At 45.7% G+C, this 26,854-nt stretch overlaps 2 protein-coding genes and 1 pseudogene across 2 annotated transcripts; 2 read left to right on the top strand and 1 right to left on the bottom strand.

Annotated features, from left to right (window-relative positions):
• Positions 1-5,203: 5,203 nt before the first annotated feature.
• LOC114204342 (U6 spliceosomal RNA) lies at positions 5,204-5,303 on the bottom strand (annotated as a pseudogene).
• Positions 5,304-7,648: 2,345 nt separating this feature from the next.
• PRDM7 (PR/SET domain 7) lies at positions 7,649-22,985 on the top strand. The gene is made up of 10 exons (XM_028092409.1): positions 7,649-7,724; positions 8,147-8,263; positions 8,581-8,688; positions 15,962-16,011; positions 17,721-17,877; positions 18,518-18,619; positions 18,835-19,106; positions 19,519-19,586; positions 20,761-20,954; positions 22,657-22,985. Exons 1-10 carry the CDS (start codon positions 7,649-7,651, stop codon positions 22,983-22,985), a joined length of 1,473 nt encoding a protein of 490 aa, XP_027948210.1.
• A 74-nt stretch (positions 22,986-23,059) lies between these two features.
• Positions 23,060-26,833, top strand: LOC148163192 (uncharacterized). Its single transcript, XM_088026928.1, has 3 exons — positions 23,060-23,190; positions 23,524-24,257; positions 26,700-26,833. The coding sequence occupies exons 1-3, from the start codon at positions 23,060-23,062 to the stop codon at positions 26,831-26,833; spliced, it is 999 nt and encodes a 332-aa protein (XP_087883054.1).
• Positions 26,834-26,854: the final 21 nt, after the last annotated feature.

Here is a 26,854-nt window from a genome sequence, read left to right as displayed (position 1 = left end):
TTAATACTTGCAAGAGACAAGAGTGGGTTTGGACCCGGCAGACCCAGGGGCTCACACTCTCACAATGTGACCTGGACCATCTCCAACCCTCCATCCTGCTCAGTGCTCTGGGGTGGCCCCATTCATAGGCACAGTCTCTCTCACTGCATCTGGGGCCTCCCACCACTCCAGGCTGACACCCACTCACCATCCATTCTACTGGGAAGTGTTTCTCTTTCCTTTGGGTTCCATGAAAAGTCATGGCTTTAAGAGTCTTTGGCCCGGCTTGGGTCACACTCTCATCCTTGAAGCCATCAGAGCACCCAGAAGATAGAGCAAGGGGTTGGGTAGACTTGGATCATACGTCCACCTGTGAGGTGGGTGGAAAGTGGGGTCTGCCCTCTGGAACTGTTTGGATGGGAGGCAGGTGAGATGTGGTTCCCAAAGGCAAGCTGAGGTGCTGGACTTGGACGTGAGAAGAGATGCCAGGCTGGGAAAGCGGCAGATTCCACATCACTTGTGACTGACTGCAGGGCTGTGGAATCTGAAGCCCAAGGAAGGAAGGGGTCACTTAGAATCAGGGGCTGCAGCCACCCATCCAGTGCTCTTGTTGTTCTCCCATGATGGCAAGACGCTCTTCCACTTGCTGAAAAAGCAATTTTGCTGTTGGTGGGAAACTCAAGGCTCCTGCCTAGGACATTGGGTCCTTGCATCTCAGAGACTGGAAGGCATACAGACCTCACTTGTGTCCCTGGGGGGAGGGAGCCCCGGAGTCACACCTGCCCCCCCCCCACATTAATCACCCATCCCCAAAGAACAAACTGGCTCATTTTCCAGTCTCTTCTCTCTCCTTTACAAAGAGCAGAGACCAAATGCGAGGCTGGTAAGGAAATTATTGCTCATTGAATCAGTGGGAGGCTCAAGATTATTCCACAGCATGGAATCCACACTTGGCAGGGTGTTCAAAGGCCACAGACCCTGGGTCATGCACATGGCTCTCCGAGACCATGCAGCCTCAGTGAGAAACTGCCTGCTGGGAGACACAGCCACTCCCATATCCTTGATTCTTCATGAGTATGCATGTCTGTATCACAACCAGGAGGCCAAAGGACTGCAGGACCAGTCTGCTTGTATAACCTCTGCCCCCTGGGCATCCCCCTTGGCCCAAGCCTCGTTGGTCTGTGGAGGTCCTGGGGAGCGGTGACTCAAGCAGCCCCTCATCCCACCCCGCTGTCCGCATCCCCAGACCCTTCCCCTAGGCCCTCCCACACCGGCACACCAGGTACTCATGCACAGATTCCAAAAACCAAGAGCAGCTACTGTGGGTCAGGCACAGTTAGGCACAGGGGAGACCGGGTAGCTAATGAAAATACACATATATTACTATATGCCACTGTTTTAACTCATTTGAACCTCATGATGAAGCAGAGGTGGGAATTATTCCCATTTTACAGGTGAGGAAAATGAGGCACAAGGATTAAGTGGCTTGCCCAAAAATCTTCCAGAGTGTGTGAGACCTAGGATTTGAGCTCAGGTTCTTAACCACCACTCTGGACTTTCACTCTGAAACACACCGCATTTTACCCTTCGCAGAACCTTCTCTCCACCTTTGCTTCCTCCCAGGCATAGCACCTGTGTTTTGTTTTCTTTTGTTTTAAAGATTTTATTTATTTAAGAGAGAGAGCATACTTGGCAGAGGGAGAGGGAGAGGGAGAAGCAGGTTCCCTGCTCAGGAGGGAGCCCAGGCAGGGGTCCATCCAAGAACCCTGGGATCATGACCTGAGCCGAAGGCAGACGCTTAACTGGCTAAGCCACCCAGGCGCCCCTGTTTTCTTTTGTTTTAAATGCACTTTTCTCTTTTATTTCCAGCTGCTTCCCAGCCCCCCCCACAGACTGACCTTCCAGGCCAGGCAGAAGGCGACGGTGAACCACAGGCCAGAAACAGCACAGCGTGAAGAAGACAGCCGAGCCGAGGTGCCCAGGTGGTCATGGGAGTAGTGATGTGGGGAACAAGAGCAAAAGGAATGTAGCTTAAATTAAATCTCCTTACAGCTTGCAGCCCACGGATGGATACTTGAAACATGCGGAGCGTGACCTTCCTCAAGGAACTCACGGCCGCTTTAGTGCCTTAATGTTTATATTTTACTTTTTTTTTAAGATTTATTTATTTATTTGAGAGAGTGAGAATGAGAGAGAGAGCGCGTGCGCACATGAGAGGGGGGAGGGTCAGAGGGAGAAGCAGACGCCCTGCTGAGCAGGGAGCCTGACGCGGGACTCGATCCCGGGACTCCAGGATCATGACCTGAGCCGAAGGCAGTCGCTTAACCGACTGAGCCACCCAGGCTAGAAGTAACCTCGTCTTGACAGCAGCTGGCCCCTCAAGGTCCTGAGAGCCTCGCTTCCAGATTCCTTGGAGACTTGCGCTATCCCTCACCCCTACTAATTAAAAAGTATGATCAGTCACTCCTCACAATCCCAGGACAGCTCTTTCTGCCCACAGGTCCTGTTCTGGGAGCAGGGAAGAGGTGACGGTGTATGCAGGGAGAGACAGGAGGCCCCTGACTCCCCTGACTAGGCTCTGAAACTATTCCTGGCAGGTGGAGATGCTGAGACAGAGCAGAACAAGGGACAAGGGGACAAACCAAGATGGCACAAGAGTCTCAAGGCCACAAGCTTCCTGGTCAGTTCTCAATAAAAGACTGCTAACTAGAAGCCCTCATTAGCAACCCACTCAGGACCCCTCTCACTCTAGAGAGCTTTTTTCTTTCCTTTCTGTTCTCACCTTCACTTAATAAGCTTTCACTTTGCTTCACCCTTTTGTATCGGGAATATTCATTCTTGGACTCCATGAGACAAGAGCCCTGCACCCCTGTAACAGTAGGAAGAAGGAGAGAAGGCTGGGCTCATCCAGTCCGAGTTACTGCCACTGGATGGTGCATCCTCAAGGCCAGGGGGCCCTGGCTCCCCCAGGCCAGTGCTCACAGAGGGAAGAGATAGTGACAGGGACTGCCAAACCCTCAGGGACTGTGAAAAGACTGTCTCTCAAAAGGGAGGCCCCAACTTGGGCTCACCAGGCTTCTGGACGTGGGGCCTACAGCCCACACCCACCAGCAGAGGCTCTTGGAGCTCTGGAAGACTGAGGTTGTCCGTGGCTGAGGAGAGGATCCTGGAAGGGTTTCTGCCCATGGCCATAGGTCGGGACCTCCTGGGCCCCTGCACTGACACCTCCCCCCCGACAGACCCTGGAGCCTCGGAAACCTGCAGGTGATGGAACCCCGTGAACTCCGCGCTCCCCTGGACCTGGGCCTAGGGACTGGGGGTTGGCGCCCTCCCCTGGGCTCCCCCTAGAAGACACATAAAATTGGGGCACCTGGGTGGCTCAGTCGTTAAGCGTCTGCCTTCGGCTCGGGTCATGATCCCAGGGTCCTGGGATCGAGCCCCACCTCAGGCTCCCTGCTTGGCAGAAGCCTGCTTCTCCCTCTCCCACTCCCCCTGCTTGTGTTCCCTCTCTCGCTGTGTCTCTGTCAAATAAATAAATAAAATCTTAAAAAAATAAAATAAAAATTTATTAAAAAAAAAGAAGACACATAAAATTAACCATCCCAGGGCCTACTTCTAGATTTTATATTAAATTATATTGATAAGACTGTATACTTATTTGCCAAACCAAACAGTTTTAACATTAACTTTATAAGAAATGTTAATATCTGACAGGCTAGCCCACCCATAATTATTTTCATGGTTCCTTGCTATTCAAGTTATTTTTACACATAATCTTTTTTTTTAAGATTTTTAACCAGCTTGAAAAATTCCACAAGTTAAATTGTTATTTTTATTGGAATACAATAACATCTGGAGACCTGATGTATTTATAACACTGAGTATTTCTGTTGGAGAGCACATTATGCCTTTCCATTTGCTTCTTTTCTTTCTGTCACTATCCTTTTGAATTTTTCTTATTTGTTGCCAAGTCTTAGTTTGGGAAGTTTTTTTTTGAAGGTGTCGTAGTTTTGTTTTAGTTTTGCTCTTTAATGGGTCCTTTTACGCCACTGTATCTTATCCAACAGGAAGAGACCACCTTGCAAGTGCACCCTACTTTACCAACTTCTTTACTATCCTGGCAGGAGGAAGGATGGTTTCCTAGCAACAGCCCGGCCAATGAGAGACAGTCATAGCTCAGTCAATGAGAAGTCAGGACACTTCAACTCCCTTTACTCCAGTGAACATTTTGTTTTTAATGGCCTTCCCAAACCCCCCTTCTCCTCTCTAAAAGAGTAGCCCTCTCCCTTGTTCCAACGACTAGCCTGTGGTTTTGCCGTGGTTTGCTAGTCCTGGATTGCAATTCTCTGCTATTCCAGGATAAAGCGATTTCTGCTGGTAAGATAACTAGCAGCTTTCTTTTTAAGGTTAACGGTGAGCACTTGAAGAGCGAGATGTTGTCTTTTTAAAATCTCATGTTCTTTGAGCAGTGAAGCCAACAACAGGAACCACATAGATGCTCCTGCACAAGATCGACCAGCAACTCTGCGCCGACCCAAACATCTGCCACTACACAGATGGTCTCACAATTTCTAGAAGCTCCCCCACTCTCTCACTGTTCCCTCTACCCCCAAACCCCCACCCAGCACTATTCTCGTGGGAACTTGAGAGGTCTGTGGGCCCTTAAAGGTCTGATCAGCCACTCCCTTCATGACGCCAGGGGCAGTAGTCCACTTAGCTGGGCAACTTTGCCTGGAATCTGGTGATCCTTCCATGGTAAGAATTCTGGAGTTAGGAGGCCTAGTTTAAGTACAAGGAAATCATGTTATGTTTTTGTGATCAAAACTTAGTAAGGGCCAGGGGCGCCTGAGTGGCTCGTCGTTAAGTGTCTGCCTTCGGCTCAGGTCATGATCTCAGGGTCCTGGGATCGAGCCCCACATCGGGCTCTCTGCTCAGTGGGGAGCCTGCTTCTCCCTCTCCCTCTGCCTGCCGCTCTGCCTACTTGTGCTATCAAATAAAGAAATAAAATCTTTAAAAAAAAAAAAAAAAAAACAACTTAGTAAGGGCCAGAAACACTATTCCCGTTTTATCTGCTGAAAGCCAGTAGGTCTTAAACTGGCCCACTTCTGTGGACCCACTGTCCTTACATTTGATGCCTCATTTTTATGCAAAATACTTGTATTTTTTTTCAGGTTTTTTTCTTCTATTTTATTTATGTCTTCTTACTTCTGATGACTTTTTTTTTTTTAATATGGAACACTTCACAAATTTGCATGTCATCCTTGAGCAGGAGCCATGGTAGTCTCTGTATCATTCCACTTTTAGTATATGTGCTGCCGAAGCCAGGGTTACTTCCGATGACTTTTAAACCTACGTTATTTCAACATGCTTTTTACTCACAAATGCCACTTCTACTTTTAGTTTAAGAATTCTCTGAGTGGGAGCACCTGAGTGCTCAATTAGTTAAGCGTCTGTCTTTTGATTTCGGCTCAGGTCATGGTCTGAGCGTCGTGAAATTGAGCCCTGCGTGGAGCCCCACCTTGAGCCCTGATCCAGGCTCCTCACAGGGCATGGAGGCTGCTTAAGATTCTCTCTCTCTCCCTCTCCCTCACCACCGAACCCCCGACCCTGCTTGTGCTCTCTCTCGCTCTAAAAAAAAAAAAAAGAAAGAAAGAAAGAAAAAGAATTCTCCGAGTGGTTTTCTAATATACTTACTATTCCATTTGTTAGATTTAAACCTTTGAGCCGTATACACTTTATTTGGTGTCTATACATTGTCTCATCACACATTACTGAATTACATAGTTGTCCCCTGAATGTAATGCAATATTCATTGTATACTAAATGGTCATATATAGCTACTGCTAAAGGTGGACTTTACAAGGAAGGGCACAGATGGCCTAGGAGACCCTTCCAGAGCCTGAAAGTCTGGTAGAGCAAAGAATCTTTTGTCAGGACACAGGATGGCCTGGTCCATCCTAAAGACCTGCCGTCAGCTCAATGCGCTACGCTCAGCCTGGGACGCAGGATACTCTGCTCGGTCTCCTGCCCTGCGCAGCCTTCACCAACGCGTGGGGACAGAGAAGAAGCAATGAAAACTGCCATACTGCGCCTGCATGCTGGGGCTTCTTGACAGACACGCACTGGACTCAGGGCAGCCAATCCTCGCGGGGTGGGGCGGGACCGTCCACGGGGGTGGGGTTCTGCCAATGACTGACACACACAGCTGGCCCTACGCTCCGCCCCATTAGACCCTTTCTGACCGCCAATTGGAGGGAACAGTTTGATTGCAGCGCTGATTGGTGGCTTCTGCCTGACAGGGCTTTACAAGCCTGTGTCTCGCGCTGGGAGGCGTCCCACTTCGCACCGGGCGGGAAGCGCGCGGGGGGCTCCGCCAGGGCGCCAGACCAGGGTGGGCAGTGAGGGAGGCCGGGGAGACTGACAGGAACACGGAGGCCTTTGCCGTGCCCTGTGAAAACCTTCTAAACCCTGACTCTGAAACCTTCAAATCCCACCCGGGAGACCCTAGATCCCCTCACCCTGGCTGGCTCCAAATCCCCTCAGCCTCAAGGGACACCAAATCTCGCCTCCTTAAGGGAACCCGATTCCGCTGCTCTGGTGGGACCTCACATCTCGGCGTGAGACCCCAAAGCACCTCCGCTGCAGAAACCTCAAATCCCTTCACCCAGAGAAACACTAAATCCCTTAATACTTAGACCCCAAAATATCCTGAGTAACAAAAATTGCCCTCAGCCTGAGGCACCCCCAAAACCCTCAGCCTGAGACACCCGAAATGTAGCGCCTGCAGAGAACAAATTTCCCCAGCCTCAGAGATCCTAAATACCCTCAGCCTGTGAACTCTCAAATCCCTTCAGCTTCACAGACCCCAGGTAACCTCCGAGTCGGGAAACCTAAAGCCCATTAATGAGAGACTCCAAATCTGAGAATGAGAGACCTCAAACTCCCTCAGGTCGAAGATCCCAAACCCTCTCAACCTAAGCATTCTAAATCTCTCCCGCCTGAAAGAGCCCAGACCTTGTCCCGAGAGACTGCCAGTACCATCAGCCTGAGGACCCCCAAATGCGCTCTGCGGATGCCCCAAATACCCTTGACGCCAGAAACCCCAGCCCCCTCACCCCGAGATCTCTCTGTCCCTTCGAGACCGAGCCTGTTTGTACCAGATTTTTCCAGAATCCCCAGGGGGATGCCCCAAGAAACCCTTCTTTGAGAAATACTCTCTTCCCGTCCCTGGCACACAGCTGGGACCGTCTGTCCCCGGGCCTCCTTGGTGCTCTTCTGGCCTTGCCGCTCAGGACTCCCCCCAAACACCCACACTCACATCCTCCGAGGAGCCTTTGCCACCTTGTCCTCAGATGGGCCAAACGGCAGTGGAATAAAAGAAACAAAATCTAGCTCATGTTAGGGAGTCTGCCACTGCCAGTAGGGAGTCCTGCACGCCGCCAGTGCGCCCACACCTTCCCTGCACCCTTGAGTCCTCTCTGGGGTCCCCACATCTTCCTGTTCTGGGCGCCCCGCCCACATGGAGAAGACAGACATGGCTCTGGCCAGGGGCCTGGGCTGTCGCCCTCTCTCAGCGCCTTCTTCTTCCACAGGCCTTGGGGCAGAGAGACTCACGGGGCCACTGCCAGCCTCCGAGTCAGAGCAAGGCCTGCCTGGAGGTCCCAGCACCATGAGCCTCAACGGGTCCGCAGAGGAGACCCCTGAGAGAGACTCGGGGGGAACAGGATGGAAGCCCACGGTGAGAGGTGTGGGAGAAGCTGGGCTCCAAGCATGTCTGTGCGAAGGGTGAGGAGGGGGCCAGGCGACCAGGCGCTGGTCCCTGCAGCACCACGGACTCCTGGCCTACACCGGTGGGGGCCGTCTCCGCGCATGGACACAGGAGGGGGGCACTCGCTCCTCTACAGGATGGGGGCTGGGGGGAGGGGCACAGGACAGCACCGTCAGCAATTGCTCTTTGTCAGGAGAGAGCTGGTAAAACGCTCAGTGTCTGTTCAGTTAATCGGGACACCGTCAGGAAGGAGAGAGGCTCTTTACCCCTGCTTCACAGAGGGCACTCTGAGGAATGGCGGAATGCACTACATTTAAGGTGCAGGGGAAGGCCCAGCTCAAAATCCCAACTCGCATTAGTAAGTCACTGACGGAATCTCTTATTTTCTCCAGGCCAGAGATGCTTTCAAAGATATTTCCACATACTTCTCCAAGGAAGAATGGACAGAGATGGGAGACTGGGAGAAAATCCGATATAGGAACGTGAAAAGGAACTATGAAGCCCTGATTACGATAGGTAAGCAGAAGTGCTGGGTGCTGATGGGACTGGAAAACATGAAGCAGGCCTTCAGCCCCTGTATCAGTTTGCCTCTTGGGTGGCTCTGTCTGCTCACAGTTCCCTTCTGTGTGGAGGCAAATCTGGAGCGAAATTCTGTTCTTTCCTGTCGGTGCCGGGCTCACACTGGCAATGCAGAGCTCACCTCGCGCCTTGCTCTAGGCTCCACCAGCTCAGCCAGTTGAGTCACACCGATTGGGTGGTGCTGTCCATTGCCACTGTGCTTTGTTCCTCTTCTAGCTCCTCCCTTTTAGGACAAGAATTGTGCTTCTTTCCAGGTCTCAGAGCCCCTCGACCAGCTTTCATGTGTCACCGCAGGCAGGCCATCAGACCGCAAGTACATGACACTGAGGATTCTGATGAAGAATGGACGCCAAGGCAGCAAGGTGAGGGGCCAGGAAGATTTTGAGGTTTCCTCCTGAAACCCAAGGTTAAGGTCTCAGCTGCATCTCAGGAGTTAACAAAGGAAACTATTTCCTCAGCAACATAAATGCAAGATGCAAAACAGCATATTATATAGGAAGAGGCTATTCATATAAAGTTTTTAAATGTGGACAATAATTATATTATTTATAAATACATTAATAGTCTATAATAGGTGGTGAATGTATAAAAACAAAAGAAATGCCAAATTTAGAATAGTTATAAGAGAAAAAGGAAGGGGTGGCAGGTGGCTTTGCTGTGTCTTGGCTAGTTTTCTCTCTTTTAAGATTTCATTTATTTGAGGGCGCCTGGGTGGCTCAGTCGGTTAAACGACTGCCTTCGGCTCAGGTCATGGTCCTGGAGTCCCGGGATCGAGTCCCGCATCGGGCTCCCTGCTCAGCGGGGAGCCTGCTTCTCCCTCTGACCCTCTTCCCTCTCGAGCTCTCTATCTCTCATTCTCTCTTTCTCAAATAAATAAATAAAATCTTTAAAAGAAAAAAAGAAACCTTAATTAGACTGTAAGTCCACCAAAGTGCTAATCTCAGTTATTCTTATTATTCAGTTATTAGATTAAATGTCTTAGAAGAGAATATGATGAACATATGTAAAGATACATAATTGTTTATGTTTAACCACACACATGATCTTTTTACCCCAAAATGAACCAGATTCTTTGTCTTAATTCTGGAAGAGTGTTTGAGATAACTATTTTGTCTCCGTGATCTTTCCCACATATCACTTACCAGAGCAGCATCAGGCAAACGACATCAGATGCAATCATTACAAAAGAGAACTGAGAAACATTTCCTCTTCTGCTATTCAGACAAGAGAGTTTAGAGGAAGAGTCGATCTCCCTAAACTGGAGAAAGCAACTTGGATTAGGTCTATAATTCCATCTATGGATTTCTGATTCCTTAGGCTCTTTTTCTTTAATATATTTTTTAAAGATTTTATTTATTTATTTGCAAGAGAGAGAATGAGAGATAGAGAGCACGAGAGGGTAGAGGGTCAGAGGGAGAAGCAGACTCCCTGCTGAGCAGGGAGCCCGATGTGGGACTCGATCCCGGGACTCCAGGATCATGACCTGAGCTGAAGGCAGTCGCTTAGCCAACTGAGCCACCCAGGCGCCCTTTTTAATATTGTTTAAATATTTATTTATTTATTTGAGAGAGAGCGAGCATGAGTGGGGGAATGGGCAGAGGGAGAGAAGCAGACTCCCTGCTGATCACGGAGCCCAAAACAGGGCTCCACATGAGGCTCCAAATCATGATCTGAGCTGACACCAAGAGTTGGCTGCTTAACTGACTGAGCCACCCAGGTACCCCAGATTCCTTAGGCTCTTAAAACTAGTGTAAGGGATCTGAAAACACAATGTCTGATTGTTCACAAAGGTTTTGACATGAAAAGAAAGTCTTCATAGGGAACATATACCCCATGGTTTACCATATATCTACACAGCTTTATGTGGACTCAGCTAAAACCCTTACCCCACTCAATATTTTCGTTTTGGTTACAAAACATAATAACAACATAAATTTACTCTCTTAATGATATTTAAGTATATAACACAGTATTGTTAACTATATGCACATTCTTGAACAACAGATTTTTAGATCTTTTTCATCTTGCATCACTGAAACTCTATACCAATTGAGCAACAACTCCCCATTTCCTCCCCTCCCTGCCACAGGCCCTGGAAACAACCTGTCTATTCTCCATATCCATGAAGTAGATACCTCATATAAGTAGAATCTTGCACTCATGTGATGTTTATCTCAATTAGCATAATATCCTCAAAGTCCATCCATGTTGTAAAATATCACAAGATATCCTTCATTTTTAAGGCTGAATTATATTCCATTGTGTCCATATATGATATTTTCTTTATCCATTTATTTGTCAATAGACATTTAGGTTGCTTCTATCTCTTAGCTATTATGAATAATGCTGCAATGACCATGAGTGTTCAAATATTTATTCAAGATCCTATTTCCAATTTTTTGTGTATGTACCCACAAGTTGGATCCCTAAATCATATGGCAGTTCTGTTTCTAACTTATGGAGGAAACTCCCTGCTGTTTTCCATGATGACTGCAACATTTCACATTCCTACCAACAGTGTGTAAGAGTTCCAGTTTTTCCACATCTTTGTCAACACTTGTTATTGTCTGTTTTTTCCATAGTGATCATCCTAATGGGTATGAGATAATATCTCATTGCAATTTTCATTTTCATTTTCCTGAGGTTAGTGATATGGAGCATCTTTTCATGTGCTTGTTGGCCATTTGTATATCTTCTTTGGAGAAATGTCTATTCAAGTCCTTTTGCCATTATATTAATCAGCTCAAGCTGCCATAATAAAATACCATAGGCTGAGTGGTGTGAACCACAGAAATTTGTTTTCTCGCAATTCTGGAGGCTGGAAGTCCAAGATCTGAGTGCCATCGTAGTCCAATTCTCTTCCTGACTCATAGGCAGCCTCCATCTTGCCATGTGCTCTCATGACCTCTTGTTTGTATATGCATGCTCTTGGAGAGAGAAAGAGATCTCTTTTCTTAAGGGCATTAATCCCATCATGAGGACCACATTCTCATGACCTCGTCTAATTCTGATTACCTTCCAAAGGCCCCATCTCCAAATACCATCACATTGGAGGTTAGGGTTTCACATAGGGATATTTTGGAGAGACATAATTCATTCCATAGCACCCAATTGTTAATAAGGTTACTTGATTTTTTACTATTGAGTTACAGCAGTTCTTTATATATTCTGGATATTAACCTCTTATCACAGATGTATGTTTTACAAGTATTTTCTCCCATTGCCTAAGTTGCCTTTTCACTCTGTTGATTGTGTCCTTTGCTGCACAGAAGTTTTTAATTTTAGTATGGTTCCATTTGTCTATTTTCTGCTTTTGTTGCTTGTGCTTTGGGTCATAAACAAGAAATTGTCACCCATTCCAATGTCATGAGGTTTTTCCCCTTGTTTTCTTCTAAGAGTTTTATAGTTTCAGGTCATACATTTAGGTCTACAGTCCATTCTGAGTTGATTTTTGTGTAAGATATAATATAAAGGTCCATCTTCATTCTTCTTAAGTTTTCATTTTAATTACAGTTAGTTAACATACAGTGTTACTATATTAGTTCCAGGTGTACGATAGAGTAATTTAACACTTCCATACAACAACGTGCACTCATCACAACAAGTGCACTCCTTAATCCCCATCACTTATTTAGCTCATCCCCCCACCCACCTCCTCTCTGGTAACCATCAGTGTGTTCTCCTCTATAGTTAAGAATTTGTTTCTTCGTTTGCTTCTCTCTTTTTTTCCCTTTACTCATTTGTTTTGTTTTGTTTTTTTACAGATTTTATTTATTTGACAGAGAGAGACACAGCAAGAGAGGGGCATAAGCAGGGGGAGTGGGAGAGGGAGAAGCAGGCTTCCCACCGAGCAGGGAGCCCGATGTGGGACTCGATCCCAGGACCCTGGGACCATGACCTGAGCCGAAGGCAGACGCTTAACGACTGAGCCACCCAGGCTCCCCATTTGTTTTGTTTCTTAAATTCTACACATCATATGCTGAGTGAAATAAGTCAATCAGAGAAAGACATGTATCCTATGACCTCACTGATATGAGGAATTCTTAATCTCAGGAAACAAACTGAGAGCTGCTGGAGTGGTGGGGGGTGGGAGGGATGGGGTGGCTGGGTGATAGACATTGGGGAGGGTATGTGCTATGGTGAGCGCTGTGAATTGTGCAAGACTGTTGAATCACAGATCTGTACCTATGAAACAAATAATGCAATATATGTTAAGAAAAATAAAAGAAGAAGATAGCAGGAGGGGAAGAATGAAGGGGAGTAAGTCGGAGGGGGAGATGAACCATGAGAGACGATGGACTCTGAAAAACAAACTGAGGGTTCTAGAGGGGAGGGGGTGGGGGGATGGGTTAGCCTGGTGATGCGTATTAAAGAGGGCACGTTCTGCGTGGAGCACTGGGTGTTAGGCACAAACAATGAGTCATGGAACACTGCATCAAGAACGAATGATGTATAATGTATGGTGATTAACATAACAATAAAAAATTTAAAGATTAAAAAAAATTCCACACATCAGTGAAATCATGTGGTATCTATCCTTCTCTGACTGACTTATGTCACGTAGCATAATACTCTCTAGCTCCATCCATGTTGTTACAAATTGTATGATTTCATTTTTTTATGGCTAATAGTCATGTATATGTTATATAGAGATATAGGTATAGATATATTTATATATATAATATATATATATATATAACATCTTCTTTATCCATTCATCAGTTGATGGACACTTGGACTGTTTCCATAGTTGGGCTATTATAGATATTGCTGGTATAAACATTGGGGTGCTGTATCCCTTTGAATTAGTATTTTTGTATTCTTTGGGTAATATCTAGTAGTGCAATTGCTGGATCATAGGGTAGTTCTATTTTTAACTTTTCGAGGAAACTCCATACTGTTTTATGGAGTGGCTGCACCGGTTGGCATTTCCACCAACGGTGCAAGAGGGTTCCCCTTTCTCCACTTTCTCACCTTGTGTTGTTGATTTTAGTCACTGTAACAGGTGTGAGGTGATATCTCATTGTAGTTTTTATTTGTATTTCCCTGATGATCAGTGATGTTCAGCATCTTTTCATGTGTCTGTTGGCCATCTGTATGTCTTTTTTGGAAAAATGTCTATTCATGTCTTCTGCCCATTTTTTAATTGGATTATTCATTTTGGAGGTGTTGAGTTTTATGAATTCTTTATATATTTTGGATACTAGCCCTTTCTCAGATATGTCATTTGCAAATATCTTTTCTGTAGGCTGCCTTTTAATTTTGTTGATTGCTTCCTTCACTGTGCAGAAGGTTTTCATTTCAATGAAGTGCCAGTTTATTTTTGCTTTTGTTTCCCTTGCCTCAGGAGACATATCTAGAAAGAAGTTGCTGTGGCCAGTGTCAAAGAGGTTACTGCCTGTGCTCTCCTCCAGGATTTTTATGGTGTTAGGTCTCACATTTAGGTCTTTAATCCATTTTGAATTTATTTTTTTGTTTGGTGTAAGGAAGTGGTCCAATTTCATTCTTTTGCATGTTGCTGTCCAGTTTTCCCAACACCATTTGTTGAAGAGATTGTCATTTTCCCATTGGATGTTCTTTCTGGCTTTGTTGAAGATTAATTGATCATATAGTTGTGGATTCATTTCTGGGTTTTCTGTTCTGTTCCATTGATCTATGTGTCTATGTTTATGCCAGTACCATACTGTTTTAATCACTAGAGCTTTGTAATAGACCTTGAAGTCCAGAATTGTGATGCCTCCAGCTTTGCTTTTCTTTTTCAAGGCATCTTCCTTCTTTTGCATGTGGTTATTCTATTTTCCCAGCACCATTTGTTGAAAGGATTGTCCTTTCCCCATTCTGTAGTCTTGGCATCCTTTATGAAGATTATTAAACCATATGGGCTTTCTAGTCTGTTCCACAGATTATATGTCTGTCTTTACGCCAATGATATGTTGTTTTGATTACTGTAGCCTTGTAATATATTTTGAAATCAGAAAGTGTGAGGCCTCCAGCTTTGTTCTTCTTTCTCAAGATTGTTTTGGCTCTTTGGGGTCCTCTGAAATTTCATATTAACTTTAGGATGACTTTTTCTATTTTTGCAAAAAAAAAAATATCATTGGGGTTTTGATAGGAATTGCATTGAATCTGTATATTGCTTTGTAGTGTAGACATTTTAACCATATTAAGACTCCTAATCCATGAACATGGGGTGTGTTTCCATTTACTTGTGTCTTTTTTTTTTTTAAGATTTTAATTATTTATTTTACAGAGAGAGAGAACACAAGTAGGCAGAGTGGCAGGCAGAGAGGGAGACGCAGGCTCCCCGCTGAGCAGAGAGTCCGACGCGGGGCTCAATCCCAGGACCCTGGGACCATGACCCGAGCCAAAGGCAGACACTTAACTGACTGAGCCACCCAGGCGCCCCTACTTGTGTCTTCTTTAAATTCTTTCAGCAGTGTTTTGTAGTTTTCAGTGTATGAATGTTACACCTCCTTGGTAAAGTTTGCTCCTAATTATTTCATTCCTTTTGGTGCTATTATAAATAGGACTGTTTTCTTAATTTCCTTTTTGGATATTCTAAAATAATTTCTTAATTTCCAATTTGGATTATTGTTAGTACAATACAAATGCAGCTAACTTTTTTATTAAGTTCAATTAGCCAACATCATTAGTTTTTGATGTAGTGTTCAATGATTCATTAGTTGTGTATAACACCCAGTGCTCCATGCAATACATGCCCTCCTTAATACCCATCACATGGTTACCCCATCCCCCCACCCCTTACTAATTTAAGGATTTTATTTATTTATTTATTTGAGAGAGAGCGCACACATGCACAAGTTGGGGGGGAGTGGCAGATGGCGATAGAAAGGCAGAGAATCTTAAGCAGACTCCATGCTGAGCACAGAGCTCAACGCAGGGCTTGATCTCATAACTCCAAGATCACGACAGGAGCCGAAACCAAGAGCCAGACACTCAACTGACTGAGCCACCCAGGCACCCTAAATGCAACTAATTTCTTAGTGTTAATTTTGTACCATGCAACTTTGCTGAATTCATTTGTTAGTTCTCACAGGCTTTTTTGTGGAATCTTTAGGATTTTCCACATACAAGATCATGTCATCTGTGAACAAACGTAATTTTACTTCTTTCTTTCCAAATTAGATACCCATTTTTTTTTAATGCCCTAGCTAGGACTTCCAGTACTATGTTGAATAGAAGTAGTGAGAATGAGCATCCTTGCCTTGTTCTTGATCTTAGAGGAAAAGCTTTCAGTTTTTAACTGCAGAGTGTGATGTGGGAGATAGACTTTTTTATTATGGTGAGGTAATTTCTTTCTATTCTCAGTTTGTTGAGTGTTTTTGCCATAGAAGTTCATGGCATATGTTTTAATATGTGTAATAGATAACTTATGAACATAGGATGAAGCATAAATGAGGTTTTGTCTATTTTTTTTAACATTTTAGGTCAATTAGTTCATGCCACCATTAGCAGCATAGGCTTTGATGATAACTTCAGAAACCATTTTCCAATCACCCTTTGATTATCCATGTACTTGACACTCCCTGGTTAAGAACTCTGTGTCTCTAGTGAGAGCCTCTGGAGTTTGGAAATATTTACCAACCAAAACACTGATTTCTTATCACTTTATAGTCAGACCTTCTTGGGTGGCATTCAGAATGGAGCAGAATAAACACCAGAAGGTGAGTATTTCCCAAAACCTGTTGACAAGAAAATCTTTCTCATGGATTTAAACACAGGCAAGAGTAGGAGTTGAGGCCTTCCTTTCCTGATCTCTTTAGCACAATATCCAATATCATCATCATTTTAATAGCTGTTAAGAACAGCAACAATATTAGCTCCACTTGTTTTATTTTCACTGTACTTCAGACTTTATTTTAAGCATTTACATGAATAAACTTACTTAAACCTTACAACAACCCTATGAGGTGGGTACTATAAATATCACCAGTTATAGCTGAGGAAATTGAGACAAAGACATGTTTGATTATATACCTGAGATCACAGTACCATTGGTAGTGCAATCTAATCCCAGGCTCCTTCTCCAAACCACTTACAAGCTCATTAAAACTTTCAGAGTTTTATAAAATTTACATTATTCATTTGATGATTCCAGCCTCGGTTCTTTTCTATTATGCTCAAGTGAGAGATGAGCTAAGACCATCTAAATAAGAGAAGCTTACAAATATACTAGCAATTTATACACTGGATGATCCCAGATGAAGGAGATAGGCTCCCTACCCTGAGAGTCTCCCATTCTAATAAGAGGAAGCATCTCCCAGCCCTGAGTAGTTTCAGGTTTGATGATTGAGAAACAACTAATAAAATGACTTAAAGATTTCATATAGGTCACATAATATTCATTAGAAACTCCAGATAGGTATCTGAAACTGATTTAAAATGTTCATACTTGTAGGAGGAAGCGACAACTCCTTCCTCTGGGCTCTCCTTAGGCAACTCTCATTTTGTTCAGAATCATTTGTGTAGACTCTCTCTGCACTGCAGGCTCTTTCTTCTCAGAAGTCCCAGGCCCAGCTTAAGGCACCAGAGGGCCCCTCAGTGTTTTCTGCATGAGTAATTCCACATTTACAGATTAAATTAGAAGTAAGAAGGTCAAGGAATGCTAAAAATAATATCTGTGATTTAGATTTTGAACATGGGGACAATTGAGGGGGTAAGTTGATAACAGGACTGTAATCTCATATTCATACTATATCAAATAGCCCACCAAACAATCTGATGATCATTATGATATTTTCTGTTCTCTATAACATTAAGAATTAGTACATAGACCAATTTATGGATCAGGAAACTGAAGAGAGCTAGTTGGGGTACAACCTAATTCAAACAAAATTGACAGGAACTAGCTAATCTAATTCCAAATATTCTTTCTTGGATATGGAAATGGCAAATTTAGCATTTTTTTTTTTAGTGTTTAGATATATTTCTGCCAACCCTTTCTTTGCTTTCTTCCCCCTCTCTCCACTCTGTCACCTCATTTTCCAGATGTGTGCTGTCCCCTCCATTTGCCTACATTTCCTCCTCTATCAAATGTCCACTAGTTGATAGAAGATCCCCTCTTTTCCTCTACGAGCCCTCATCACCTTCTTTCACAGACCTTACTGATTCCCAGATAATCTCCCTCCCTCAACCTCGCTTTTATGGAGAAATTTGAGAAATTTAAAGGGAAAAGAGCCTTAAGCCATGGGTTCTAGTCTTGAATTCAATACCCACATATGCCCTTTCTTTTCCCTCTAGTATTCAGACTCCCCAGGTATTCCCAAGGGTTGTTGAAGTATTAACTAAAGTAATGCATGTGAAAACACATCATAAGCCTTAAAGGACTAAAGAAATACATGTTGTCTTTTAATATATGACTCTCACATTGAAGGGAATACCCAGGGCGCCATTAAGTAATGAATCTAGTTTGAAGGAATTATCAGAAACAGCAAAGTTGCTGAACACAAGTGGCTCAGAGCAGGGCCAGAAACCAGTGTCCCCTCCTGGAGAAGCAAGTACCTCTGGACATCACTCCCTACAAAAATTGGGTAAGAAAAAATAATATGGGGACTTTTAGTCCCTCTAATTCCTCCAGAAAGGTTGATGAATACAATGTAGGTATGTGGGATGGACTTTGGCTAGGCCTGGGTTTAAGCTAGACTAACCTGAGACCTGTAGTTAGCATTGAGGCCTTGGACAAATCTTAGAAATTCTCTGAGCTCCTGAATGCTAATCTGAAAAATGAAGATAAGGACGCATGGGTCATATATTGTTTGAAAGCATTAAATTAAACATAAAATAATTGACCCATGCAAGTTGTCCAATAAATCCCTCGGTGATAATAAAGACCATACTTTCTTGGTGTTGAATGCCCAGGCCCTTGTTCAATGCCTGACATATCATGTGCCTTCAACAAATATTTTCTGAATGAAGAAATATATGAATGAACCATTTTCTAAGAGGAAAGATTGCAAAGATTAACCTGATAATGGGAAGAAACTAAAATTGAATTAGCCATCTATAGTCAATATGGAGTCTTACTCTCTGGATAGTTTGGGGATGGCAGAGAACAGAGTATATAGAAGGACAGGTAATAATTTATCAGAGGAGATTTCACATTTTCTGACAAAACAGGGACTAACACTCCAGACCCCACCAACCTCACTCACATACTCTTTTCCAACTCAGAACTCAGGAGAAAGGACATTGAAGTAAAGATGTATAGTCTACGAGAAAGAAAGAGCCTTGCATACCAAGAGGTCAACGAGCCCCAGGATGATGACTACCTCTGTAAGTGACCATCTTGGCCCACTCTCAAAGGAAGTTGTTCTCTCCTGGTACCGTAACTTCGTCTTGTCTTTGGGTCCCCAAATCATCCCCTTCCTCTAGTGACTGGGAGTACAGGGTAGAGGCTACATGATGTGAGTGCTGGGCTCTTTCTGAAACTACTTAAGTCCAGGAACATGTACTAACCCTTTCCTAATCCCTGTTGCTCTCACCTCCAGATTGTGAGAAGTGTCAGAACTTCTTCATTGACAGCTGTGCTGTTCATGGGCCCCCTACATTTGTAAAGGACAGTGCAGTGGACAAGGGGCAACCCAACCGCTCAGCCCTCACTCTGCCCCCTGGTCTGAGAATCAGACCATCAAGCATCCCTCAGGCTGGGCTTGGAGTATGGAATGAAGCATCTGATCTGCCACTGGGTCTACACTTTGGCCCCTATGAGGGCCAAATCACAGAAGATGAAGAGGCAGCCAACAGCGGATACTCCTGGTTGGTGAGAATCATCTACTTCTTCCCCCATCTTCTGGCTTCCCACATCCCTCCTGTGGATTGGTAAGACATCACCTTCTACATGGATGGGGATAACATGGTTAGCTGTGAGTACTGAGTGGACTTTGCATGAACCTGCAGCTCCTACTTAAAGATCAGAGGGTAAGAGGGAGCACAGTGATACAGAAACAAACAGGAGGCTCCTCCCTTGCGGGACCCCTGCTCTGCGTTGACAAAGTGACCCAGATGTACAGATGATGACTAAGGAGCACATCATGTGGTCACACTGGGGATTGATTCCATGCAGGCTGAAAGAGCATTGACGGCAAGAGAGTAAAATAATCCCTCTATTACCTCCCCACCAAAACAAAACAAAACAAAACAAAAAGTCTTTAACTTCTCTTTCTCAAACTCAGATCACCAAAGGGAGAAACTGCTATGAGTATGTGGATGGAAAGGATAACTCTTGGGCCAACTGGATGAGGTAAGGCCGATAGGGTTCTGGGTTCCAAAGAGGACATTCATCTCTCACAAACCCATGTTCCTTTCCTTCTTGTCATGCCTCCCTCAATGGTCTCCCTCAATCCTCTGTTCCTCTTTTTTCTCCTTATAATGCTCTTTCATTTCAAGAGATGGTTTTGGAAAAAAGGAGCTAAGAACATAGTATATGTCCTCAAAATACGCTCGATAAAATTTGGACACTGAAAAAAAAAAAAAAAACCCGGAGGAGCCTAGACTCATGAGGAACACTGGATCCACACTTTAATTTATCTAATCAATATTCATAAGCACTTACTGTGTTCCATAGTGGAGTTCATTACTTAAACATATTATGCAACCCATGTCCTATGGAAGACATATTGCAGGTAGACAGTAGACAATTGATTTTAGGAATATTTAACTATAATTTCCCTATTTTTCAAGAGGTATAAAGTGTAGGAGTAACCTAAAACAAGGGACCTTTAATCCGTGAGGGCAGCAGCTCTTCCTAGCCTCAGTTCTAGTAAAACTGGTTCGGAAGCCTGTGTAGAAATGGGCTGCAATATGGCCACAGGCCTCTGTGTTTCATGATCCAGCCCCTTTCCTTGAGGGGCTCACATGTTACCAGGGGATGAATTATGTGAATAAAATATTGTTTTTCTGTGTTCTTGTGCAAAGACAGAGCTCCGAGGTTCTGTGGGAACTTGGGGGAAGCAACCTTCAGATACAGTGTGGGGAGACTGGAGAAAGGCCTCTCAAAGGAAGACAGAGTTGGGCTGAGTATGGAATGACATGTAGTGATCTAGAAGCAGAGTCCATGATCAAACACCAAGTTCTATGGTATCAAGCACCAAGTTCTATGGTATAAACCTAATTTAAAGTTTAGAGAAACTAGATGTCACTGGGTTTTGTGACCAATCAAGGTGGCGGTGAGTCTGGAATTGGGATTTGGAAAATGGTTAAGCGGACAAGGGGGAAAGCCTTCTAGGCAGGCTGAGGGCAGTAAGCAGAACTTAGAGATGGGAATTCATATGATATCGTGACGGAGGCTTGAGTATGAACCGAGCCTTCCTGAGGAGCAGTGGGTGAGTGGGCAGCATCACAGCATGGAGGCCTTCAGCATCAGGGGTGGATCTGACAGGTAGTGGGAACTTATCTCCTGTGGTTCTCTTTCCCAGGTATGTGAACTGTGCCAGGGATGACGAGGAGCAGAACCTGGTGGCCTTTCAATATCACAGGCAGATCTTCTACCGAACCTGCCGGGTCATCAGGCCAGGCTGCGAATTGCTGGTCTGGTATGGGGACGAGTATGGCCAGGAGCTGGGCATCAAGTGGGGAAGCAAGTGGAAGAGCGAGCTCACAGCAGGGAAAGGTGGGCACCACTGCTTTTCAAAACAGAAAGAAAAGGAAGAATTCTCCTTGGCAATTTCCACAGTCCAGCTCTTAAGTAGAGAAAAATCCTGTCTAAAGTTAGTACAATTGCAATTCAGAAGTTTCAGAAATAAGGATTCATTTCAAATGCATTGGACCCTTGGGAACAATTTTTTAATTTTTAATTTTTGTTCTGATTTCTTAAATACTTCATGCTCAAAATATTAATAGAATATACTGATTAAAAAAATTAGAGGCAAAAAACAAGTTTTCAATCACCTACCAGCCCTCTCACCAAGGCAGTTTCTTCTGCCCTTTTAGCTCTTTCTTCTTAATTTGCTCAGTATTTCTAAGTGATATGTGTATGTTGGTGTGTATTCACTCATAATTCAGTTAGCTGTCATGTGAGTTCCTACTCTGTGCCAGACAGGCTTCCAGGAACTAGAGGTACAGACTGAACAAGATTTTCAGAATCACTACTCTTCAGCAGCTGATGACTGAATGAACGAGGGAAACACACACATACATATGAATGCATGTGCGTAACATCACACAGCAATTAGTGCTTTGAAAGTAAAACGAGTCCTCAGAAAGTGTCTGGGGACCAATATGAGGGAAGGGTGGGGTGCAACAGAGCTTGGACAAGGAAGAGCTCTCTCAGGAGATAACATTTGAGATGTGCAAACACCTGTGAGCAAAGGATTCCAGGCAGAGGGGGCCCGGTGAGGACAGTTGCCCCGAGGCACAGGAGAGGTGAGTGTGAGTGATGTGTGGCTGAGAACCCACTCGGATGGAGGAAGCATAGAGTGTAAGAATGGAAGAGAGATACGTAGACGCCCTAGAGCCTGTGGTCCACGCTTACACCCTGGGGGTTTTCCTGACTGAGATGGAACAACTGGGCAGTTTTCAACTGGAGAGTGGCATGTTCTCTGTTTTAAGATGGTTCTTTGGCTAATTTTTGAGAAAGACTACAGTGGGGAATCCCCTCCAAGGTTACGTCATCTCTAAGTGAAAGAAGACGGTGGATTGGCAGAAGATAGATGGCAACTGGGGGTGTGATATGTATCCCCATAATTGGTTGGGAAAATATTTTGCAACAGGACTTCCTATTGTATTTGAAATGGGCTGAGACTGAATGATATAAATACAGTATGAAGGGCATATGTTTATGTTATGATTTGTGGAAAACTAAAAGAGAAGCAATTTATAACCTAGTTGGGGCAGCAGGAACCAGAGCTCTTTAGTTCAGGAGACCTGCGCCCCTGTGTCGTCCAATCTAAGTCCCACTTTCTAATAGAGATCCAGACACATATTGGTCCTCAGTTAAATACGTCTTTTTAAATGGAGAGACTCAGGTTCATGTTTCCTCACACATTCCATCTAAGTCATCAAGAGAGTTGTGGCCTCTCAAAGGAAGGAAATCACTACAGACACTGTCACAGAGTCATACGACTTAGAAGGTACTTATATGTGGGGAAAGGTCACTGTCCTTCCATCTGTATAAGGAAGGAAGCTGCCTTGGATGCCACTTGAAGTTACCCAGTCTGAACGATATATAGAAAAGTCCCTTGATATGGGCTTTCTGGATTTATGAGGGAGATGTAGTGAGTAAAAATGGAATAGAAAAGTGAAGGAACACTTGGCAGGAGACAGAGTTTGCACTGTCAACACAATAAAAATGAGTCCTGGGGCGGCCTTACCAGGAGACAATGCATGCAACACAGGCAGTTGTGTCAACATCTACCTGACCAAAAATTTCCTCTTTCAGCAGAACCAAAGCCAGAGGTACATCCATGTCCTTCCTGCTCTCTGGCCTTCTCCAGTCAGAAATTCCTCAGCCAACATTTGGAACGCAATCACCCTTCTCAGATCTTCCCACAAATATCTGCAAGAGAATATTTCCAACCAGAGGATCCCTGCCCAGGCGATCAGAATCAGCAGCGGCAGCAACATTCTGATCCGCAGAGCTGGAGTGACAAAGCTAAAGGTCCAGAGGTCAAAGAAAGTTTCAAACCTTTGCTTAAAAGTGTAAGGCAGAGAAGAATTTCAAGGGCCTTTTCCACCCCATCCAAAGGACAAACAGGGAGTTCTGCAGTGTGTGAGGGAATGGTGGACGAAGAGCCCAGCACAGGCCAGAAATTGAATCCAGAGGAGACAGGAAAATTATTCATGGGGGTAGGAATGTCAAGAATTGTAAGAGTCAAATACAGAGGCTGTGGGCGAGGCTTCAGTGATAGGTCACATCTCAGCAGACACCAGAGAACACACAAAGAGGAGAAGCCCTCTGTTTGCAAGGACTTGAGAGAGTTCAGTCATAAGTCAGTCCTTATTACACACCAGAGGACACACACAGGGGAGAAGCCCTACGTTTGCAGGGAGTGCGGGCGAGGCTTTACACAGAGATCACCTCTCATCACACACCAGAGGACACACACAGGGGAGAAGCCCTACGTGTGCAGGGAGTGCGGGCGAGGCTTTACACAGAGATCACTTCTCATCACACACCAGAGGACACACACAGGGGAGAAGCCCTACGTGTGCAGCGAGTGTGGGCGAGGCTTTACACAGAGATCACCTCTCATCACACACCAGAGGACACACACAGGGGAGAAGCCCTACGTGTGCAGGGAGTGCGGGCGAGGCTTTACACGGAGATCACATCTCATCACACACCAGAGGACACACACAGGGGAGAAGCCCTACGTTTGCAGGGAGTGTGGGCGAGGCTTTACACAGAGATCACTTCTCATCACACACCAGAGGACACACACAGGGGAGAAGCCCTACGTTTGCAGGGAGTGTGGGCGAGGCTTTACACAGAGATCACATCTCAGTAGACACCAGAGGACACACACAGGGGAGAAGCCCTACGTTTGCAGGGAGTGTGGGCGAGGCTTTACACGGAGATCACATCTCATCACACACCAGAGGACACACACAGGGGAGAAGCCCTACGTGTGCAGGGAGTGTGGGCGAGGCTTTACACAGAGATCACGTCTCATCACACACCAGAGGACACACACAGGGGAGAAGCCCTACGTTTGCAGGGAGTGTGGGCGAGGCTTTACACAGAGATCACTTCTCATCACACACCAGAGGACACACACAGGGGAGAAGCCCTACGTTTGCAGCGAGTGTGGGCGAGGCTTTACACAGAGATCACCTCTCATCACACACCAGAGGACACACACAGGGGAGAAGCCCTACGTGTGCAGGGAGTGTGGGCGAGGCTTTACACGGAGATCACATCTCATCACACACCAGAGGACACACACAGGGGAGAAGCCCTACGTGTGCAGGGAGTGTGGGCGAGGCTTTACACAGAGATCACGTCTCATCACACACCAGAGGACACACACAGAGGCTTTACCAATGAATTGCATCTCCACTACCAAAGAACAAATGTAGCCACCACACACTCCAGACCCCAGCTCTGAGGGAGGTTCAGAGGTAGCCTACTGAGCCCTTACACTCCCCAAGATATAATGAGAGCGCATATAACTGGTTAAAGAAATTCTCTACTTTCAGGACAAGAGATGAGGTATACAAAGAGGGGAAGGTTCCTTAAGTGCTCTGGGGATGTCAACAGCAATCTCCTCCATGGTTTTTTGGCCTCCTGTTCTAATAAATTTTGTGTTCACACGAATCCGAAGTCCATATCATGCACTTCATTCCCCCCTTATCACTGAAAGCAGAAGGGTCCAGGAAGGCCAGAGAACTCCTACTCTTGGTCCAGGTCTCCACAGGAAAACTGAACCCCTGGAAAGGTGTAAGTCAGGAGTGAATCTAGTTAGAGCACTGAAGAATCAATTTCTGGGGGAGGGAGAGAAATCTAGGATTTGACACAGACTCATCAGGGAAGGGAATTCTTTGGTCTCTTGGGAAGTGTGGTGTTTTTCCCTCATAGACCCCTGCCCTCTGCTGCCACCCTCCTCCTCTGGCCTCTGCTGGCTCCTCTCCAGTTTCCCTCCCACATCTGCAGCCTCAGAGGTGAACACCAGGGGTGGACATGAGCATGTGCCCATCTGTGTGCCTGGCTCCGTGTGGGGCAGCTTCTCTCTCTCTCTCTCCTTGCTTTCCCATCAGGGTTGGCATCTCATGGTGTACAGCATATGGAATCCATATCAGACCGCAGTGGGTTTGATTCTCAGCTCTGCTCTCCCCAGTTGTGTGACACAGGGCAAGATCCTCAACCTCTGTGTGCCCGTTTTATCATCCGGAGAATGGGAATGGTAACTCCAGCCTTTGGTTGGATGTTCGAAGTTGAATAAGCACAGGCATAACCTGGCACAAAGATGCTGAGAATACAAGTCCCTCCCTCTTTGTCGTTCTCGCACAACTTTCAATGGCCATGTCTTCAAGGGCCTTAGTGCTGCACAAGGGAGGACAGACAGAGGGTAGGGGCCAGGGAGCCAGATTCAGAGACTGGTCAGGCACCACTGCTTTCTCTGCACAGATTCAGCTACCCTGAGAAGGAGGTGTGAGGTCTGGGGTGCAAAGTGGGGGGTCCATCTCCCTTCCCACTGAGCCTGGGCAGCTCAGAACCTCTCAACACAGGCAGGCAGTACTGACAATAACCTGTGAAACAAGACCCTCATCCGTCCCTTGCTGAGAACAGACCCTGGGCTCAGCATCTGTAGGAAATGGATGCACCATAAGTGCAGAGTCTCTGAGCCCCCTCACTGCCCCATCCACACACAGTGTTCACGAAGCCCAAGCTCAGCAGTTTCTGCAGCACACTTTCCTCGTGCCTGGGCCCCTGGCAGTTTAATGCATTCGTGCATAAATGCAAATCCTATGGTTTAATGCATGGCCACGGCAATCTTGAAATTCTTAATTATTTTATCTTTAAACTTACGGATGGTAAGTGAAGTCTGAAAGGACAATGGCGCAGGGCGGATATGCACAGCATCAGCCATTGCTAGCTATACCCATTCACATATAAAGGTCCTCAGTGCCCCAGGGGCACAGAATTCCCACGGACACAGCACGTAGGAGGTAGCAGGACTGGAAGTGAACACAAAGTAAGTATGTTGCATCCACTACTGGGCAAGTGAGGGTGCTGACAGCTTTTCTTACAACCAGAACTCACTTCCAATGCAGAGAGGAGGCCATGGTGTTCTAGGAAGCACAACAAACGAGGGCCACTATCACTTCGCTCCTGCAGGAGTTACCTCCCTGCTTCTGAGGGAAGCGTATCTCATTCCAGTTCCTGCTAGAACCGCTTCGTGGAGGATGAATTCCAAACCCCAACCCTTCCAGGAGGTACCAAAAGGAGTGTGGGCCATGCAGGGGACACCAAGCCCCGTGACCTGGAACAGTGACCCTCTGTCCCTCCCCCTGTGCCAGGCTTGTGAAGAGTCTCTACATAAACTATGTGGATTTCAATAATTAATATTCATTACTATTTTCTCTAGTCCCGTGTGCTTTTGTAAAGGAAGGGGCATACTGGGGTCTTTCCTTCCCTGTGGGAAGAGGAGAGGGGATGATTCTCTTCCTATACAGCATAATGCTGAAAAATCCCCCAAACCCTCAATGTTCTGGACTTCAGCATGAAGCGTTGCAGAAGGGGCAGAGTGGGGGTAGTGCTGCCGAGGAACTCACACTGAAATACAGGGGGAGAACCCACACACTGCCCGGTGATGCCCTCCTCCATTTCCCCCGGAACTGACCTGGAACGCCCCCTGGGAGGCTGACCAATTCAAGATGAGGAGAGGTCTGTCTGTGCCTTCTTCCTCCCCTTCAGCAACAAGCCCCATTCTCAGGGTGACCACCAGCCTCCAAGAGCCGCCCCCCTCAAATCCACCTATTATCCACACGCTGCTGCAGCCCCACCTTCACAGAACAGGGCTGACCCGTGCTGTGAAAATGGTGGTGTAGGGTGCCCACGGTGACGTCAGC

This window comes from Eumetopias jubatus, unplaced genomic scaffold, assembly GCF_037043125.1.
Source record: "Eumetopias jubatus isolate StellerSeaLion01/CBP00866 unplaced genomic scaffold, mEumJub1_p1.0 scaffold_10, whole genome shotgun sequence".
NCBI classification, from domain to species: domain Eukaryota; kingdom Metazoa; phylum Chordata; class Mammalia; order Carnivora; family Otariidae; genus Eumetopias; species Eumetopias jubatus.
This window is presented reverse-complemented; position numbering and strand designations above follow the sequence as displayed.